Source organism: Triticum dicoccoides, chromosome 4B (genome assembly GCF_002162155.2).
Source record: "Triticum dicoccoides isolate Atlit2015 ecotype Zavitan chromosome 4B, WEW_v2.0, whole genome shotgun sequence".
Taxonomy (NCBI): Eukaryota; Viridiplantae; Streptophyta; class Magnoliopsida; order Poales; family Poaceae; genus Triticum; species Triticum dicoccoides.
Window position 1 is genome coordinate 628,643,509 of NC_041387.1, and position 18,155 is coordinate 628,661,663.

Below are 18,155 nucleotides of genomic sequence, written 5' to 3' on the forward strand. Positions count from 1 at the left end.
TTCAAGACTGCAACTGCACTATGTAACACATACACACAACTGCAGAGGTACAGAGTGTCTGCAGCTTAGAATGGAGGGGTAGTGAATATTTGTGTGCATTTTCATTTATATGCCATTGATGACGGAGGGCAGTGACAATGGTGTCTTCGTTTTTCTTTTTAGGGATTGCCAAAACACAATCGATTGAGTTTAAAACATAACCGCAATGTGCTTTTAAAGTGTCTTTGTTGCAGTTAGTGAGGAGGTAGGGCGAGTTGCATACCCCTGGATTGCAACTACATGTGGATATGTCGACTGCAACTGCAAGCGGTGCAACACGCCCCGCAACAAGAGAGAGCGAGGAAGCCGCATGTTCACATAATGAGCTGCAACTGAATGTGACATGTCGACTGCAACTACACTCCATAATACACATGCACTAAAGGGGAAAGTGAGACAGAGAGGAGTTCGACGAGGCGTGTGTTTCATTTTTTATCTTTTTTCCTTTCATGTTATTTACTTTATATATTTGCTACTTTGTTTCAACCCTAGTTACTTGTTTTTCGACACCGTGCTAATCCTTACAAATATCAAAACAGTTAATCTATACAAGATCCGTGACAATTTGTGTGCGACTGAATCACTCGCGCCAACACTTCTGCTTTTCAGGAGACCAATACTATTTTAGAATATTTACACGAAGGCGCTACATAAACTTGTGTGTCTTGCATACCATCAATGCCATAATTAACAAACCAGATAAACTACGCCACGACTCGATGCATGGCTATATAGTGTATATATGAGTGTGAATTGCTAGTATTGATCGTAAATTATTAGTTATTTTAGCAATATACTGCGTCTTGATTTGACTTGTCAAGCCTGCCGGTTTTTTTTGAAGAGCTTGTCGAGCCTGCCTAGGGGCATGGGCTCAGCTCATTGGACCTTCAAGCCCGAGCCACGTCTTGCAGAGCTTTGAGCTTGGGCAAGCCCAAGGCTTGCCTTTAGACAGAAGCTGGGAGTCGGCTGACCCAGTAGCCATGTGATCTCACCATGCTGACGTCACAGTCATTTGTTCACTTTTTTTAATTTTATTTTGAAAAATATTAGATACATGTATTGTGAAAAACCAATTTAATTTTATCTTTTAAATTGTTTGCTGCACATTAAAAATAAGTTCATGCAGTGTAAAAAATGGTAGATCAACTTTTAGAAAACGTGTGTACATTAAAAAAATGTACGCGCCATTCAAAAATCTTCACTTTTTTCCAAAAAAACGTAGGTGAAACTTTTGAAACTTTTTATACTATGTAAAAATATGTTCATGTAATTCAAAAAATGTTGCTTCGTCCCATTCAAAAAAAAGCATGTTACATTTTTAAAAAGGTTCACGTGTTTCAAAAACATGTTTCTGACACATAAAAATATATTTATACAAATAAAAAAATGTTTGTATAGCTTAAAAATTGTGTGTATCATTAAAAGAAGTTTCAACATATATTTGAAAAGTGTTTAACACTTATTTTAGATGTATTAGACATATACAAAAAATGTTTCAGATGTATAAGAAATTTCTACAATTTGTAGGAAAAAATAGATATCAAAACATATATCTTAAGAAATATTAATAATGTATTTGAAAAATACTAAACTTTTATAAAAAATCCTGGTGCATACAGAAAATATACAATATGTATAAAATATTAGACATGTGTCGTAAAAAGGAAAAAGCCTAAAGAAACCGGTGAAAATGAAAGAAAGAAACTAAGAAAACAGAAAAAAGGAAATAAAATAAAGAGGAAAAATGGGAGAACACCCAAAGAAAAGCGATGCAAAGCAGTAGAAAAAAGATTAAAAAAATCCCAAAATAACTCGCGTGCAACTATGGTATTGAACTGGCCTAGTATCACTGCACTATAAGCGTTTTTTTAAGGTAAAACAACACTACTTTATTCAAACTTCAATGTTTCAGGGAATAGGAAATGAGCTGGAGGCCTCAAAAAGCCAAACATAGCGTCCTGCTCCATTGTACTAGTTGGCGAGTAGCTCCCCTAGGTACTCGATGGGGTTCCCGCGTTGTTCATGAGGAAAAGTGCACCGGTGAAACTCTACAGCTTGATCTTTCGTCTCCTTTAGAATCATGCAAATAGGCTCCATGATGGATAGATCCATGCAGCTCATTAATGACTCTCAAACAAAAGAATGTTTTTTTAGAATTCTCAATCAGTCGAATGTGATAGTGATAAAAATAGTATTCACATGGAGGTCCTCAACCAGAGATACCGCCCCCTGCATGCCAACGTCTCGAGCATCACTAAATCCGTAACACCCTCAAACACCACTGCAGAAGCACCAAATAATGGTCTTTGATCATCTCGACACTTCCACCGCACCTCGGTTGGCCTGCTTAGCAATCGCGTCGTCCACATTTAGCTTCGCCATTCCCAATCTTGGCGTTTCCCACTTAGTAACTGCCCGAACATGCCCTTGCCTGCCCCATGTTTCCCTCGCCGTTCTTCCATATGATCCCAACTCCTCAAGATGACAACGGGCGAGAAATAATAGCATTTGCGTTGAGCTTGGGCTCATCTCTCGTTGGCTCACTGGCCTTAATGGGCCGTATCGTCGTCAGCCCGACTGCTCCCGGGGCCACTACTGATAGCGGCCCGCTTCAGCCTGGGCTGCCAGGTACAACAACAACAACCGTGCGCCGTGCGTGCCCAAGACTCCCCGCCGTCTGCCGCACAGCACGCCCTACGCGCCGCCACCGCCCGCCTGCCTCCCCAGGCCATGTCATGACGGCGGTCCGACGGTGCACCGACCTCTCCTCTCTCCCCTCCCCCGCTCCCCTCCTCTCCCGCCTCAGCTCCGCGGCCTCGCGTCTCCTCCAGGTCAGTCGCCACGCCGCCTCCTCCCTCGTACCCGTCTGGCATTTCGTCGAGCACCTCGCCGGCGGCGCACTTAAGCAGTTTTTTGCTCTGTCTCTAACCCATCCATCGCCCTGCTACCTTCAGATCAGGAAGTACGGCTCGAGGAAGGAAGACGGCGGCGGTCTGCGGAAGGGGCGGTCCAGCTCCGCTTCAAGGCCAGGTGATGACTCCATCACTGGAGTAGATGCTTCATGCTTCCATGTCTAAATCATATCTATGCAGCTCGCCTTCCGCAGCTGCACGGGTAGCTTGTTCTCGTTTAGCTCCTGTACTTGTTATTATCACATTCTCTCTGCACTGGTTTTTGGTGTATGGGAAGCACCCAGTTGTTTGTTTCGAGTAAAGAAGTTGAAGTAAATCCTGACAAACAAATGTAAATCATGTCTATGCAAATCGGCCTCATCAACTGTCATTCGTGTGCAGGATTCATCGATCCTTCATCGTGGAAACATTTTGACTCGAGAACCGTTGGAATCCCCGTGGGCGCTATACCTCGCAATTGTATGGCTGTTCTACAAATGCTGAAACGAAAAGGTGCATAGAAGTCACTTGGTTATTCGTCCCCGTTTCAATGCTAAGAGCTTTGGCACCACATTCATGTCATGCTTTTGCTTCTTAACACACCTCTGCGCTAAAGCATAAACCACGGAATATAAGAATGTATGCGGTGCTCAAGGACAGAGTTGTTTTACAGGATTTGAAGCTTATCTTGTTGGGGGATGTGTGAGAGATTTGCTACTCAAAAGGGCGCCTAAAGATTTTGATGTGATCACCACTGCAAGTCTCAAAGAGGTTTCAGCTCATTCAAGATCACACATGTTTCTCTTTTCCAAAAATAATGATACCATTGTCCCATTGACGTGCTTCTGATTCTTTTCAGATTAAAAAACATGTTTTCCCACGTTGTTTCATCGTTGGCAAACGCTTTCCAATATGCCTTGTTAGATGGCGTGGTTCATTATTTGAGGTTTGTTATTCATAGGAACATTGGCATTGTGGATACTGGTTCTTAGAGCACTGTTGTCTAACACTTGTTTGCTTATGTTGTCTTTTATTCTTACAGGTTTCAAGCTTCAAAACAAATACGACTCAAGTGAAAGGAAATGAAAATGTAAACTGCTCAGAAGAGACAGATGGCCATGATGAGGTGGATATTCTTCGCTGGAAGGATTCATTGAGAAGAGACTTTACAGTAAACAGGTAATATGTTCTGTAGGAAGTCTTGTCCTTCAAATGCTCATCAAATGCAGTTTTTGTGAAATATCATTGGAGCTAAATTAATGCTTGTATGGCAGCCTATTCTTTAATCCATTCAATCACAGAGTTTATGATTATGTGAATGGAGTAAAGGATCTAAGAAAAAACAAGGTAATATTGAGTGAGAGTCTTCTCAGGCAGATTCAACCATGCCCTTGTCTACTTACCCTTTTCCTTCTGCTTAACTCCTTAAATCATCAATCAGGTGTGTACAGTGATTCCTGCCCATGTTTCTTTCAAGGAGGATCCTGGTAGGTGTTCAAGAATGTCCTTGATTTGTATCATCATTATCTATTCAAGACAAATTTTGATTCTAATTTTCTTTCAGCCAGAATTTTGCGTGGCTTGAGAGTTGCTGCTCGACTTGGCTTTCAGTTTTCCAGCGAAACTTCTACTGCAATACGTGATCTTTCTCCATCCATCATAAATATCGACAAGGTTTATCTCCTTGAAAGCGATGTGCAAACATATATGTTTTCTCGTGTATTTTCTCTTTACGTTGATGACCTCATTTATTCTGCAGACAAGGTTGGCTATGGAAATGAAATATATGCTATCTTATGGGGCGGCAGAGTCTTCGATTAGATTACTTAGAAAATATGGACTTCTCGATATTTTGCTGCCTTTTCAGGTAAGTTGAGCAATGCGGTCTTGTTACTAGAGAAGTAGATTTCTGGTCGTGACCACTTCTCTTTCAGCTTACTCATTGTTGAATGCTCTTTGAATTTTAGGCAGCATGTTTGTCAGATCAGTTAAAGGGCAAATCTAGTGACAGTGGGTTGATGCTCATGGTGAGTAACTATGAAATGTGCCATGTTGTGTGGAAAGTTGGATTCTAAATATACTGCAAAATTTAAGCGCACACTTAACTCTAGTTTTGCTATTAGTGTGGGTACATATTCATAGCTGTCAAAATGATGGGTCTGGCTTCGTTGTCCTGAGGTATTCCTCACCTTGGCAAAAGATGCTTCCATCAACACTCTATATTAGGTCTCTAGTCATCTGCAGTTACAGGCTTGTGGGGCTATCAACTGGGTTTACTTTTTAATTAGATTGACTTATTGTACATCCCCAGTTTCTTTATTGCTGGGTTATTTGGTGAAAAGAACTGTTTTCCTGTTCGCACGGCCGCACGTCATGGCACTGGCAGAGTTTTGCCAATAACTAGATGATACTTATCATGTTGCTTATTTCTGATGCTTCCTAAGTTGGTATTATATTTCAGCAGTACTTGATTCCCTTTTCGAATTGCTGTTGCCATGTGGTTGTCCTTCCCGTTAGTTCATGTGAAATTTGGATTTTAAGATTATGGCTTAACATGTTGTCTATTGCTGTTGATTTCACCTGTGCAGAATCTATTGGCTAATCTTGACAAGTTTTTCTCCGCTGACCGTCCATGCCACTGCTCTTTGTGGTAAGAGTCCTTGAGTGCTGAAGTGCTTGTCTCAGTTTATTACTCCCTCCGTTCCTAAATATTTGTCTTTCTAGACATTTCAAATGACTACTACATACGGATGTATGTAGACATATTTTAGAGTGTAGATTCATTCATTTTGCTCCGTATGTAGTCACTTATTGAAATGCCTAGAAAGACAAGTATTTAGGAACGGAGGGAGTAGTTTATTAAGCACCCTAGTATTTTGGATTGAACTTTGACCATCTAAATATAACTCACAACATATGATCTATATGCTACAAAAAGTATTCCATTAGATTTGTATTGAAAAGAAGATACCATATGATTTTTGTGACATCTATCCATATTTTATTAGTTAACTTTATGGTCAAAGTTCGACAATAAATACATGGAGGGCCAATAAACCCGGACAGAGGAGTAGTTTTCACTTTTCAGTCTGGATGAGTAGAGAAAGCAAAGTGCATCTTCTTAGATTTACTTATGCCAGCCTGGAAACGTACGTACTTCACGTAGTATCTGCATATATCTGCATACTACTCCGTACCACTGTCAGTGTGCATTTATGTAATCCTCTTTTGTGCCTATACTAGCACCTATTATTCTAAGTAGGCAAACTGTTTTTCTGTTTCTTTATTTGACAACGAGTAGCATTTCTTGACCCAATTTTCAGTCCTCGGTATGAATATTCTTTGTCACTCATGCTCCGGATATTTCATTCACTTGATATTATTTAACAGGCTAGCACTGTTGGCATTTCACAATGCATTGATAAATTCTCCACAAGATGCCCAGGTAATCAAGGCTTTTGCTGCACTGATGCATTTTGGAACATGGGACAGCGCCATCGAGTTCCTGAACGAAGATGTTGGAGCACCAGTTACATATGTCCCAGAAGCTTTTGGGCCTTCTGGGGCCAAAGTGGATAATCTTATGGAACGGACATCACATCTAGCGTCACTAGTGAAATCTTCGGTTGATACGTTGACATGTTTAAATACTCTCAAACAATCAGTGGTCAGATATCCGGGGGCATCACAATTTTCAGGACTTGTAAGTACCGCTTTAGCATATCGTAATTCCCAACCGTGCATCTTCACACCAGCAGTTCTTACATTTTTATTGAATTTTCTGTTTTCCTGTTCTGGGAGCAACTTAAGTTATTTTCCTGTTTCCAGGCTGAATCAGCAGTGCGTTTTGTGAAGCGCTTTTTAATTGCATCTTTAATCTTTAAATAGTTTTTTAGATTGTTTCTATGCTCTCAAATATTGGTATCAGTTTATTATCACTTCCACACGTTTCTGTTTTACTGGGCAAATAGAAAAAGAAAACAGTGGTTGGGGCTCTTATTGATGTCACTTGAATCAATATTGCCTAGCCATTTAAGTTAGCACACAATACACTGATGAATCACTGCCAATTTTAACAAGAGAATATGCACGGATGTAGCAGAACAGTCGCTATATAGTTTAGTTAAATTGCTAATTGCCTCGTATATTTGTTCTCAAGTCAGTCGATAATCATCATGCATACTAAGATTTCTCGTGGGTCTGTTCCCAGGTTTTTGTATCTGTCAGGGAGAAGGGCAGAGTGTTGGGGATATTTAACGGCCTTGATTCTGACCTAACTTCATATGACGAGAGAAGAGGGATGCATGGGATTGACTATAAGTTGCTGGAAGACGGAGTTACTGCCGAGGTCCGATTTGTTCTCGGAAAAGTGATCATGGACACCATGAGTGCTGAGTCACCGTGTGCATCCACCGATGATGCTGCTGCTTTGCCAAGGCCAGCGGCGGATGTTACTGATGCAAACCATTGTCTACTGTCCACGTTATTTCATAGTGGTGAATCGGACTGAAGTAGCAACACCCCATCTGTTTTAATCAATGTTGGTAAGCACATTGAAGCCCTCAGATTTGATGGCGTGAAGTTCAGGATGGCCAATACGAACACAATGCTAAGATTATGTCGGTCACTGAACTTACCTTGGGAGGATGCCCTCCTGGTTGTGCAGAAGATCAAGCGTAGGCTGTAGACAAGATACATGTAAGGTTTATCTTGTTCAATTTCTTCCGTTTACTAGGCATGTAAGTGACGTGAGCTAGAGTTAGAGTGCTGTCAGCATGTGGTTGCATTTGCAAAAAATCAATAAGAAAGTGAGCTGGGCTTAGGGAAAATGGAGCTCTCCGTTTTTATCAATTGCTTCTATGTTCATGCAAAAAATGAAAGGAGAGGCAATCTACTGCTTCAATTGTGATGATTGTTGTGTTCTTAGGGCAAATTATGCTTCTCAGCGAAGTAAAATGCTACTCCCTCCGTTTCGAATCATAAGATGTTCTAACTATTTTCTGAATCAGATTTATATAGACGCTTTTTAGTGTGTTTGTCCAATTTGAAGTGTCCAAAACATCTTCAATTGCGGGGAATTCCATTGGTTACTTTTGCCTAAGATACGTTTCGACTATTTGCATGGATTTTAATAAACAGATAAAGGGTAAATGTTGAAGAGGTGCAGGTAATAAATAGGAGGAAAAAAGAGAAGACAAGAAAACCGAAAATATCAAGTACCTAAACTGTTTAGATAAGAAAGCTTAGGATGGCACTTCAACAATTTAGTTCCTGCGATAGTTTTGGACGTGCAAATTCCGTTTCAATAAATTTGGTAATATTATCTGGTGAACGTCAGCTGGGAAAGGGGTGGCAAGCGAACATCTTTTTCTACAGTTTTAGTTGAAAAGCGAGATCAAACTGTGTCAGTCCTAGAAAGAAAATGCCCTTCTCTAGAAAAACTGTCATGCTGTTCGGAAGAAACTGCCACCCCTCATACAACTAAAACTACCATCAAGATGTTCACAAATGCCAACTCCTCCCAGCGAACGTTCGCTGGCCAAGAGGGTCCATAAATTTACGGAATGATAAATTTCGAACGTTTGGATTTTAAGCATGTCACACCAAACGTTTTTTTTATGACAACTTTAGTTGAAGCGAGGTTGACAAACGTAGCAATTTTTGACAAAAAATAAACTAGGACAAAATTTATTATGGCCCTCCCCGGAGGCTGGGAAAATACATATACGTGTATGCGGATTCCGTATTCTAGCCTCGAAGGCGGAAGTTCTCGAAGACGTAAACCTGCCAGCTCCCTCCCCAACCCCTGGAAACGCTCTGGTAGTCTCCGCCGCGGGAGAGGCGGAGATGGAGAACGCGGTGGTGCTCCGGGAGTGGTTCGACCGCGTCGACGCCGCCGGCACCGGCAACATCACGGCTCCTCAGCTCCAGGTTCTCCCTATCCCCTCACGCCCCCTGCTCGTAAGCGCCTGCGACCAGAATTCGACCACTAACGCGCGAATCCGCTCTCCTCCCGCCAGAGCGCGCTGGCCGTGGGCAACCTCGACTTCCCCCTCTCCGTCGTGCAGCAGATGATCAGGTGGTTCTCCTCCTCTGGCCGCCGGGGCTTTCGCCTTGCGCGCTCTGCCTAATTTATCTGATGACTCGAGCTCATTTGGGGATTGGAAGGGTCAATGATGATATCTGTACTGTATGTGCAGGATGTACGACTTTGATCGGAACGGCACCATGAGCTTCGAAGGTTAGCCGCTCCTATTCTGCATGAAAGTTGACCATTGACTCCATGCCGATGCCGTGATCACTTGGAAAGATGATTTGATTTTGACCTCGCTTGCTGTATCCCTTTGTATTTTGCAGAGTTCTTGGCTCTTAACAAGTTCCTTCAGAAGGTATGTGGGGTCTCTGTTTCGATCTGTCATTTGTCTTTCCTTTTAAAAAAACCGATAGTCTTGTGGCCGTGGTATTTGAAGTTTGTAAAAAACTGGATTGTTAAGTAAATTGGCCCGGACTCTGTACTGAAGTTACACTGTATGGTATGGTGCGCTACACTACATTTCGGAGGAGTGAGCTTCATTGTAATGCATTCTTAATAATTCCATGCTTCCTGTTTGACTTGATTGTTTATATGCCCTACTCCTTTTCAATTTGCAGGTGCAGACTGTTTTCTCCTCCCTAGAAAGGTATCCTGTTTCATGAGTTTTCAGCCATGTGCGACATTCCTAAATTGTTCAAGTGCCACTCTAAACTTTGTTACAGTTTGTATTTTTCTTGAGTTTAGGTGTTCAGTGTGTTTGTGCGTGTGTTTTGAGAAATCATTCTTGTCTACTTTTCTTATCCTCTCCTTAATTCCAGGGGCCGTGGATTTCTCAGCCTTGAGGATGTGTATGAGGTGATATGTTAATTTCTCTAGTTTTGATATGTACTGTCAACTGTGTCCCATATGAGCAACATTACATGATTTTGTTTTAATTCCCTCCATGTTCTATGCAGGCGTTAATCAAACTCGGTTTCTCTTTGGATTCACCTGCCTTTTACACTGTCTGTGAGGTACTTCACTTTCATTGCTACTGCATGGTTGATCCTAGGATTATTCATGTCTAGCTTTAGAGAGTTCACAGGCTCTGCTAAAAGGCATCATGAGCTTGTGAGGAACTATTGCAGTGATACTGCATTTGAAGGGTGAACCTGTCCAAATTTCAAACTTAAGATGAGGAATTTATTTATCCTAAGCTGTCTTTCTTGCAAATTGGAGCATCTAGGTGTAAAACTAGTGTTCGTCAATCGCCCACCGTTGCTGTTAAGAAAACTAGTGTTGGTCGGTGAAGTACTAAGATGAGTTATTTGACCATGGGTTTTCCTATTTGAGCTTGAAATGGGTCATGCAACTGAGAAAGTGCAGGTGGAAACTGAAGTCAACAACGAATATAAAATGAAGAATATGCAGTATATCCCCATAAAAAAAAGGAATTTGCAGTATGACAGAACTTGAGAAAATGTTCCTTTAGCATTCTTTTCTTCATTCATCCGACCATATCCATTTCCTACTTACGCAGCCTAGAGCCCTTGGCTAGTACTAGTAACGAAGTAAGTACCTGTAGCTGCATTTGTGCTTCTTATTCTTTACTTCATTTTGTTTCGCTAATTTCATACTTGTCCATTCTCAGAGCTTCGACAAGAGCAAGAAGGGGATGGTTCGTTTGGATGAGTTCATATCGATCTTCATCTTTGTGCAGTCAGCTCGGTATGCACAGCATGGTTCCGACGTGCATTTCAATGTTTCACAGTACACAGCTGTTGGACATCTTCTGCTTTGCAACTAAAACCTAATTGTAGACTGGTCTGTGGTTACTTGATTTACATTTGAATAACAAGGAACATTTTGCAGAAATGTGTTCCGTGATTTATCTCTCTCAAAGTACCATGTGCTAAATTTTACTCCGAATTACTGATGAAACATTTTGTCGGTTTCCAGTAACTTGTTCAGCTCATTTGACACAACCAAGCAAGGGAAAGTGACTTTGGATTTCAACCAGTTCGTCTACTGCAGTGAGTTTCCGCCCCTCCTGTATCTACGCAACTGCTTATATCTCATGCTCGTCAGAGTCTAGACAACCTTATACATTCCTCGAAGACGGATGAAACGTTTTACCACCCTTGTTCACTAACTTGCATCTGTCCGCATAATTCTACAGCGGCAAACTGCAGGATATAGCTGTATTACCTGAAACCTGTACATGGAAGACCAAAAAAGAAATGCCACCCATCACCGGAACCACATGCCGGAGAATGTTCTGGTGGCACATACATTTGGAAGTCCCAAATTCCAAGTCATCATTTGGTTTATATTCGTAGTGCTCATCAGATATTGTGTGATTTTAATACCATCCAGGGCTGTACACACACACACACACACACACAACGAAAATGAGAGCATGCTTATGCATGACTGTATGCTTTGTGATTCTGCATCTAGAAGCCCAGGAAGTGTACCATGTTTGGATTATTATTCTCCCACTTTTTTGCTCCCCCTATTCTGCATGAACTCCAGGGAGAGTTGACAGACCATTGGTTCCTCCATGATGTGATCACTTACTTGAAACGATGACTTGAACCATTATTATTTTTGGGTTGGCGTTGTTTAAACTCTCCGCTCCCTTTTCAATTTGCAGGTGCGGAGGCGGAGTATATATGATATGCAGCCAGCCATGCATGTCTGACATCCATAAATTGTTCAATTTTTTTTTTGAGGACAAAGCTAAGCTTTATTGATCATAATCCACATGAAGTGGGATGCAAGTCGGATTATGAGGGTTAGCCAACCACATGTGGCGCCCCGCACCGAGAGAGAGTGCATGCTTAGCTAAACTATGAGCTTCACTGTTTGAAGAACGGTTTTCAAAAATGAAATTACAATTAAAATCCAAAGAGCGAAGTTTAATTTCTGTTATCACCGAACCATAAGATCCTTGGTTCCCAAGCTTTTTTTTAGGGGAAGCAAAGTTTTATTGCTTACATATGCGTGGGCATATCACCCATAGCACAGCTAGCCACAATGGGCGGAACATCGGACTCCCAGTACAGAGATTCAGAATTAAAACAACATTGACCAATCTTAGCTAACTCGTGGGCTACAGTATTGGCCTCACGACGACACGCTCGGACCTTGCTGAATGAGAACCACATCTTCATTTGAAGCTTCAGGTCCTTGATGACTGGAGCGTACGGCGACGAGTTGGCACAGGCAAGGTCCAGCGCTTCTTCTAGCAGTTTGGAATCTGTTTCAAAAGCCACCCTTTGCATGCCAAGATCAGCAGCTATGGTGATAGCACATTCCATTGCTCTCAGCTCTGCCCAAAAAGCATCAAAGATAGCATTGGTACTTCCTGCACCTGCATGAAGAATATTTCCATGGCTGTTACGAGCAACAACTCCCCATACCGCATGATCCTCTCCAGCATTGAACGCTCCGTCCACATTGAGCTTTATTATATCATCAGGTGGCGGTCTCCAGCGTGTGCCAGTTTTGGCTTTCACAACCTTGCCAAAAAACTCAGCATATTCAAGGCTATAGCTCTTCGTTCGCCGAACGATTTCCTCGGCTGACAGAGGAAGCTCGCCTTCTCGTACCTTGTTACGGTTCTGCCACCACTGCCACCACATGGTTAAAATCACAACTCTCTCTTACTCATGTAAGGCCCATAACATATCCAATGTCTCATATACTGAATGTGCTGCTTCAAGTCGCGCCCGGACATGTTCCATATCAAGCGATCGCCACAGCACCTTAACTGCTTTACATTTGACAAACAAATGAGCCCCATCTTCATCCATCCGGCCGCAGATGAAACACTTGGTATTGTCCAGATTGACACCACGGTTTGCCAGATTTATGCAGAGGGCTAGCGAATTATGTTTCAGATGCCATACGAACATACTAATGTTCCGTGGACACGGCAGTGACCAAATACGTTTCCATGATTGGTCAGAGCAATTATTCAGATCACCAGCTACCATAGTACTGCTGCCGGTGCTCCTTCCTTTACGTTCCTTCTCTAGCTGGACATGAAGTTTGTAGGCACCTCTGACAGAATGTCTTCCTCTTCCATCAAAGTGCCATGCAGTAAAATCATCTACGCCCTCTCTCAGCGGGATCTGAAGAATATGCTTAACATCATCAGGCCAGAAAATGTCGCTGATTAGAGATTCATCCCAACCTCCAGTAACTGGGCAAATCAGCTCGTTGACGTGGGTTAGAAGACATGCACCTCGCGGTGTGATAACCCTTCTAGACCATGCTCTCGGAATCCATGGATCCGTCCATATATCCACATTCCTACCATCACCAACACGCCAGATATATCCTTGCTTGACGAGGTCTGCTCCATGCAACATGCTTCTCCAAGTGTATGATATGTCGTCTTTCGGTTCGTCCAAAATGTGACATTCAGGATAATACTTTGCCTTGAGCACACGAGCAAATAAACTATCCGGGTGTTGTATGAGGCGCCATACTTGTCTTGACAACATGGCCACATTAAAACTATACATATCCCGGAATCCTAGACCACCCATAGCCTTCGGTTTTGTCAGTTTATCCCAGCTCAACCAATGGATGGGGTTTCTCTTATCTTGTTGACTCCACCAGAAATTTGCAATCATTGCGCTCACCTCCGCACAAAAGGATTTCGTTAGGTAGAAGCACGACATGGCATACGTCGGAATTGCCTGAGCGACCACCTTCACAAGGGTCTCCTTCTCTGATTTAGCAAGGAGCCTTTCTAACCACCCTTGCATACGTTCCCAGATTTTGTCTTTCACATATGTGAAAGCTTTCTTCTTGGATCTGCCCACATACACAGGGAGGCCTAAATATTTCTCATGCCAAGATTCATTTGTAATTGCCAGTGCATCCTTGACCTCAGTCCGATCTTGCTGGGGCGTGCAAGGACTGAACATGAGAGCAGATTTCTCCAAGTTAATTCTCTGTCCTGAGCAGTTTTCATAAAGAGCCAACACATTGTGTAGTGCTTGGGCTTCCTCTTTCCTGGCCTTCAGCAGCAGAACCGAGTCATCCGCAAAGAACAAGTGTGACACTATAGGCGCTGTTGGGCATACTTTTATTCCGCTGATTTTTCCACTTCTTTCAGCATCTTGTAGCAAAGTAGACAATCCCTCGACACAAATGACGAACAAGTATGGTGACAAAGGATCACCTTGCCGTAGACCTCGGGTAGGGCAGAACTGATTTGTCAAAGCCCCATTTATCTTTATTTGGTATCTGACTGAAGACACACACTTCATTATCAGATTAACCCAAGTCCGCCTAAATCCTAGCTTGCACAACATTGCTTCCAGGAAGTTCCACTCGATCCGATCATATGCCTTGCTCATGTCAGCTTTAACCGCCACCACCCCGTCCTTGCCTCTCTTCTTGTTCATGAGATAATGAGATATTTCATAAGAAACAAGCACGTTATCCGTGATCAATCTGCCAGGAACAAACGCGCTTTGGCTGTCAGAAATGAGCTCGGGAAGTACTAATTTGAGTATGTTGGCAATGACCTTTGACACCAATTTGTATAGTACATTACATAGGCTAATTGGTCGCAGGTCCTTGATCCTTGTTGGGTTTTTAACTTTGGGGATGAGCACCACCATCGTATCATTCCAACCCTCTGGAATGGGTCCGCCATTAAGAACACTGAGAACCTCCTCGACGACTTGATCACCCATGAAGTGCCAACATCTCTTATAGAGAACAGAGGGCATTCCATCAGGCCCAGGTGCCTTAAGATCTCCTATGTGGTCCAGAGCTGCCTTAACCTCTTCCCTCGTGAATTCAGCTGCTAGCAAATCATTCATTTGGGGGGTCACACGTCTAGGCACTTTATCAATCAGCTCTTGGGTTCGGTCACCCATAGTGGAGGTGAATAGATCCTGAAAAAAAGAACAGACATAGTTAGAAAGTTCCTCTCCCTCCTCTACTACTGACCCATCCTCCCTTCTTAACTCATTTATTGTATTTATCCGGCGCCGTGCCGAAGCCTTTGCTATAAGATACCGCGTGCTCCTATCTCCTCTTCTAAGCCACCACACATGTGCTCTCTGTTTGTACTTTGTGTATTTCTTCTCCTCCAACCTCTGAACTTGACACCTCAACTCCGCCTCTTCTTTAATCTTCTCTTCTGTCACCGTCTCCCTCATACACCTTTCTATGTCAGCCTTCGCTTTCTTTAACCTTCCTTCCAACTCCCCTAGCACCTTCCTGTCCCATTTGCGGAGTTTACCCGCGAGAAAGCGCATTGATCCGGCGACATCTACCCCTCCTTGCTCCCTACTCTCCTCCCATGCCTCCTGAATTAATTCTTGACAACCTTCCTCCTGGAACCAACGTGCCTCAAATCTGAATCCACTTGCACCGCCTCCTCTACCACGCGCTTTGCTCTCCCTCTGTCCAAACAATAATTGGCCTGTGATCGGAATGTCGAGGTGAACCATTTACTACTCTGAAGCTCGGGAATAGATAACACCATTCCTGGTTTGCTGTGGCTCTGTCCAACCGTTCGCAAATGTATGTTTTTAGCGTCTTACCATGGTTGCGCCATGTAAAGATATCACCCTCGAAACCAATGTCCATCAGCGAACAATCACACAATGCCTCTCTAAATTTATCCATGGCCTGTTGCGGTCTGACCAACCCCTCCTTTCTTCTCATCGTTTGACAGAATTTCGTTAGTCTCCAAGGCAAAGCCAAGGTCTACCATCTTGGTGTTGCTGTTTTAAGATCCTCATAGTCCTCCATGTCTCTCCCTTCCTCTCCGACGCTGATTCGCCGTACATACCGTCCAGCCTCCACACACCCCCATTGTCATTGACATCGACATCCACATGTCTCCTACCATACGACCACAAAGTAATGTTTATTCCACGTCTCCAAAACATCACTACTCCCCTACTCCTTCCTTCAGAACTCCACGCACACATGTTGGCGAGCCCCAACGTCCACCTGAACCTCTCTAATTCCTTCTCAAACAGTTTTGTCTCACACAAAAATAAAACATCCGGATCTTCCGACCTCCCCAACTCAAGGAGACTGCGAACTGCCGTGCCATTTCCGAGTCCCCGGCAGTTCCAGCCTATTATTTTCATTGCTCCCGGCGGGGCTGCTCCTGCAGCCCGGCCGATATTATGTTTGATGCTCTGTCAGTCACTACGTCCACCTCCAAACCCTCTCCTACTTTACCCTTCTTCAGTGCATGATCAACATCCACTTCCATCTCTTCCCACTTCTCTTCCCCACTTCTCTTCCCCATTGCAGCCCCCAAGCTTTCCTTGTCACCCCCGTTGTGTTCCCTCGGCTTTCTCTTGAATTTCTTCCCCTGCTTCTCACTTTGTGAAAGGATCGATATGGTTGACTAGAGGGGGGGGGGGGTGAATAGGCAACTAACAATTTTTGACTTTTCTTTAACAATTTAAACCTTGCAATGAAATAGGTTGTCTAGATGTGCAACTACGTGGACAACCTATATGATGCAAAGACAATGAGAACACAAGCAAGCAATGGATATAGCACAAGTAAGCTTGCAAAAGTAAAGGGATAAGATAACCAAGAGTGGAGTCGGTGGAGACGAGGATGTGTTACCGAAGTTCCTTCCTTTTGAAGGAAAGTACGTCTCCGTTAGAGCGGTGTGGAGGCACAATGCTCCCCAAGAAGCCACTAGGGCCACCATAATCTCCTCACGCCCTCACACAATGCGAGATGCCGTGATTCCACTATTGGAGCCCTTGAAGGCGGCAACCGGACCTTTACAAACAAGATTGGGGCTATCTCCACAACACTTGGAGGCTCCCAATAATCCCGCGAAGCTTCACCACAATGGAGTATGGCTTCGAGGTGACCTCAACCGTCTAGGGTGCTCAACACCCAAGAGTAACAAGATCCGCAAGGGATAAGTGGGGGGAATCAAATATCCTATGGTGGAAGTGTAGATCGGGCACTTGTCACCCAATCCCGAGCAAATCAACAAGTTTGATTGGCTAGGGAGAGAGATCGAGTGAAAATGGAGCTTGGAGCAACAATGGAGCTTAGAGATGGAAGAGGTAGTCAACTAGAGGTAGAAGATGCCCCTTATATAGTCGTGGACAAAATCCAACTGTTATCCACATGTTCAGCCCGCGACACACGGTACTACCGCTCCAGGGGCGCGGTACTACCGCGAGGCTGTGCGGTACTACCGTGGCTAACCACAGTACTACCGCGACAGCAACACATGCCGGAACTAGCCTGATAAGGGCGCAGTACTACCGCTTGCGCGGTACTACCGCACCCACCTACGGTACTACCGCAGGGCAGGAAAGTCACAGCCTGGGAAGGGTGCGGATGAAATAAATTACATCCGTGCCTACTTCCGCTGAACCGGAGGAGGTACAAAAATCCAACGCGGTACTACCGCCCGTGAGGCGCGGTACTACCGTGCGGGCGCGGATGTAAAAAATTACATCCGCGCCTACTACCGCGACACTGCGGTACTAGGTAGGAGGGCCACGGTACTACGACTCCTAGGGAGCGGTACTACCGTGGGCCTCCGCGGTACTACCGCGCTGGACGAGCGGTACTACCGTGGAGGGCGCGGATGTAAAAAATTACATCCGCCCCTACTACCGCACCAGAGCGGCACAAGGCCAGGGAGCCGCGGTACTACTGCTCCAGATGAGCGGTACTACCGTGACACCCAGCGGTACTACCGCGTGTACTTGCGGTACTACCGCAAACACAGCAGTAGTCGTCAGATTTCCGCACAACCAAGATAACAAAGGGAAGCTCCAAAAAGCAGGGAAAGGAGGAACAAGTGTACGTGTTGATTCCACCCAAACCTTTCCGACGCGGACCCCCTCTTAATAGTACGGCTCTCCTACGACTCAAATCCACCAAAGAGAAACATAGAACGACGCCGACTTCAATAGTCTCCGAGGGGCACCGAATCGTCTCGTGCCTAGATATGAATAACCTGAGAAACTCAAGGCACACGATTAGTCCACAAATGCATTGTCATCAATCACCAAAACACATGAGGGAAAAATATGCCCTTACAATCTCCCCCTTTTTGGTGGATTGATGACAACACGGGATTTGCATATGGATAATATAATTTAGAGCAGGGGCAAACCCCACCTCTCTAAAATATAGACGGGCTCCCCCTAGATGTGTGCACTTTTAGATGAATG

The 18,155-nt window shown here is 43.9% G+C and overlaps 2 protein-coding genes across 4 annotated transcripts; both read left to right on the top strand.

Annotated features, from left to right (window-relative positions):
- The first annotated feature begins 2,715 nt into the window (after positions 1 to 2,715).
- On the top strand, positions 2,716 to 7,910 carry LOC119291877 (poly(A) polymerase I-like). 2 transcript variants are annotated; one of them, XM_037570690.1, is made up of 14 exons: positions 2,716 to 2,870; positions 2,994 to 3,069; positions 3,333 to 3,443; positions 3,604 to 3,701; positions 3,790 to 3,876; positions 3,973 to 4,109; positions 4,205 to 4,277; positions 4,372 to 4,417; positions 4,495 to 4,604; positions 4,690 to 4,797; positions 4,898 to 4,957; positions 5,519 to 5,580; positions 6,321 to 6,633; positions 7,141 to 7,910. In XM_037570690.1, the coding sequence occupies exons 1-14, from the start codon at positions 2,775 to 2,777 to the stop codon at positions 7,438 to 7,440; spliced, it is 1,677 nt and encodes a 558-aa protein (XP_037426587.1). In that variant the 5' UTR covers positions 2,716 to 2,774; the 3' UTR covers positions 7,441 to 7,910. The 2 variants fall into 2 exon arrangements, with proteins under 2 accessions (XP_037426587.1, XP_037426588.1); XM_037570691.1 differs by lacking the exon at positions 7,141 to 7,910 and having other exon boundaries at positions 6,376 to 6,503.
- A 786-nt stretch (positions 7,911 to 8,696) lies between these two features.
- Positions 8,697 to 11,855, top strand: LOC119291878 (sorcin-like). Of its 2 annotated transcripts, none has more exons than XM_037570693.1 (10): positions 8,697 to 8,861; positions 8,951 to 9,009; positions 9,131 to 9,171; positions 9,288 to 9,319; positions 9,582 to 9,610; positions 9,783 to 9,819; positions 9,921 to 9,977; positions 10,595 to 10,671; positions 10,903 to 10,976; positions 11,600 to 11,855. In XM_037570693.1, exons 1-10 carry the CDS (start codon positions 8,778 to 8,780, stop codon positions 11,620 to 11,622), a joined length of 513 nt encoding a protein of 170 aa, XP_037426590.1. In that variant the 5' UTR covers positions 8,697 to 8,777; the 3' UTR covers positions 11,623 to 11,855. The 2 variants fall into 2 exon arrangements, with proteins under 2 accessions (XP_037426590.1, XP_037426591.1); XM_037570694.1 differs by lacking the exon at positions 11,600 to 11,855 and adding an exon at positions 11,123 to 11,554.
- Positions 11,856 to 18,155: the final 6,300 nt, after the last annotated feature.

Coding starts and splice junctions, on each gene's coding strand:
- LOC119291877 (XM_037570690.1), top strand. CDS start 2,775: ATGACGGCGGTCCGACGGTGCACCGACCTCTCCTCTCTCCCCTCCCCC. Junction 4,278..4,371: donor AGGATCTAAGAAAAAACAAG/GTAATATTGAGT, acceptor ATCATCAATCAG/GTGTGTACAGTGATTCCTGC. Junction 5,581..6,320: donor CCATGCCACTGCTCTTTGTG/GTAAGAGTCCTT, acceptor ATTATTTAACAG/GCTAGCACTGTTGGCATTTC.
- LOC119291878 (XM_037570693.1), top strand. CDS start 8,778: ATGGAGAACGCGGTGGTGCTCCGGGAGTGGTTCGACCGCGTCGACGCC. Junction 8,862..8,950: donor TCACGGCTCCTCAGCTCCAG/GTTCTCCCTATC, acceptor TCCTCCCGCCAG/AGCGCGCTGGCCGTGGGCAA. Junction 9,820..9,920: donor GCCTTGAGGATGTGTATGAG/GTGATATGTTAA, acceptor TGTTCTATGCAG/GCGTTAATCAAACTCGGTTT.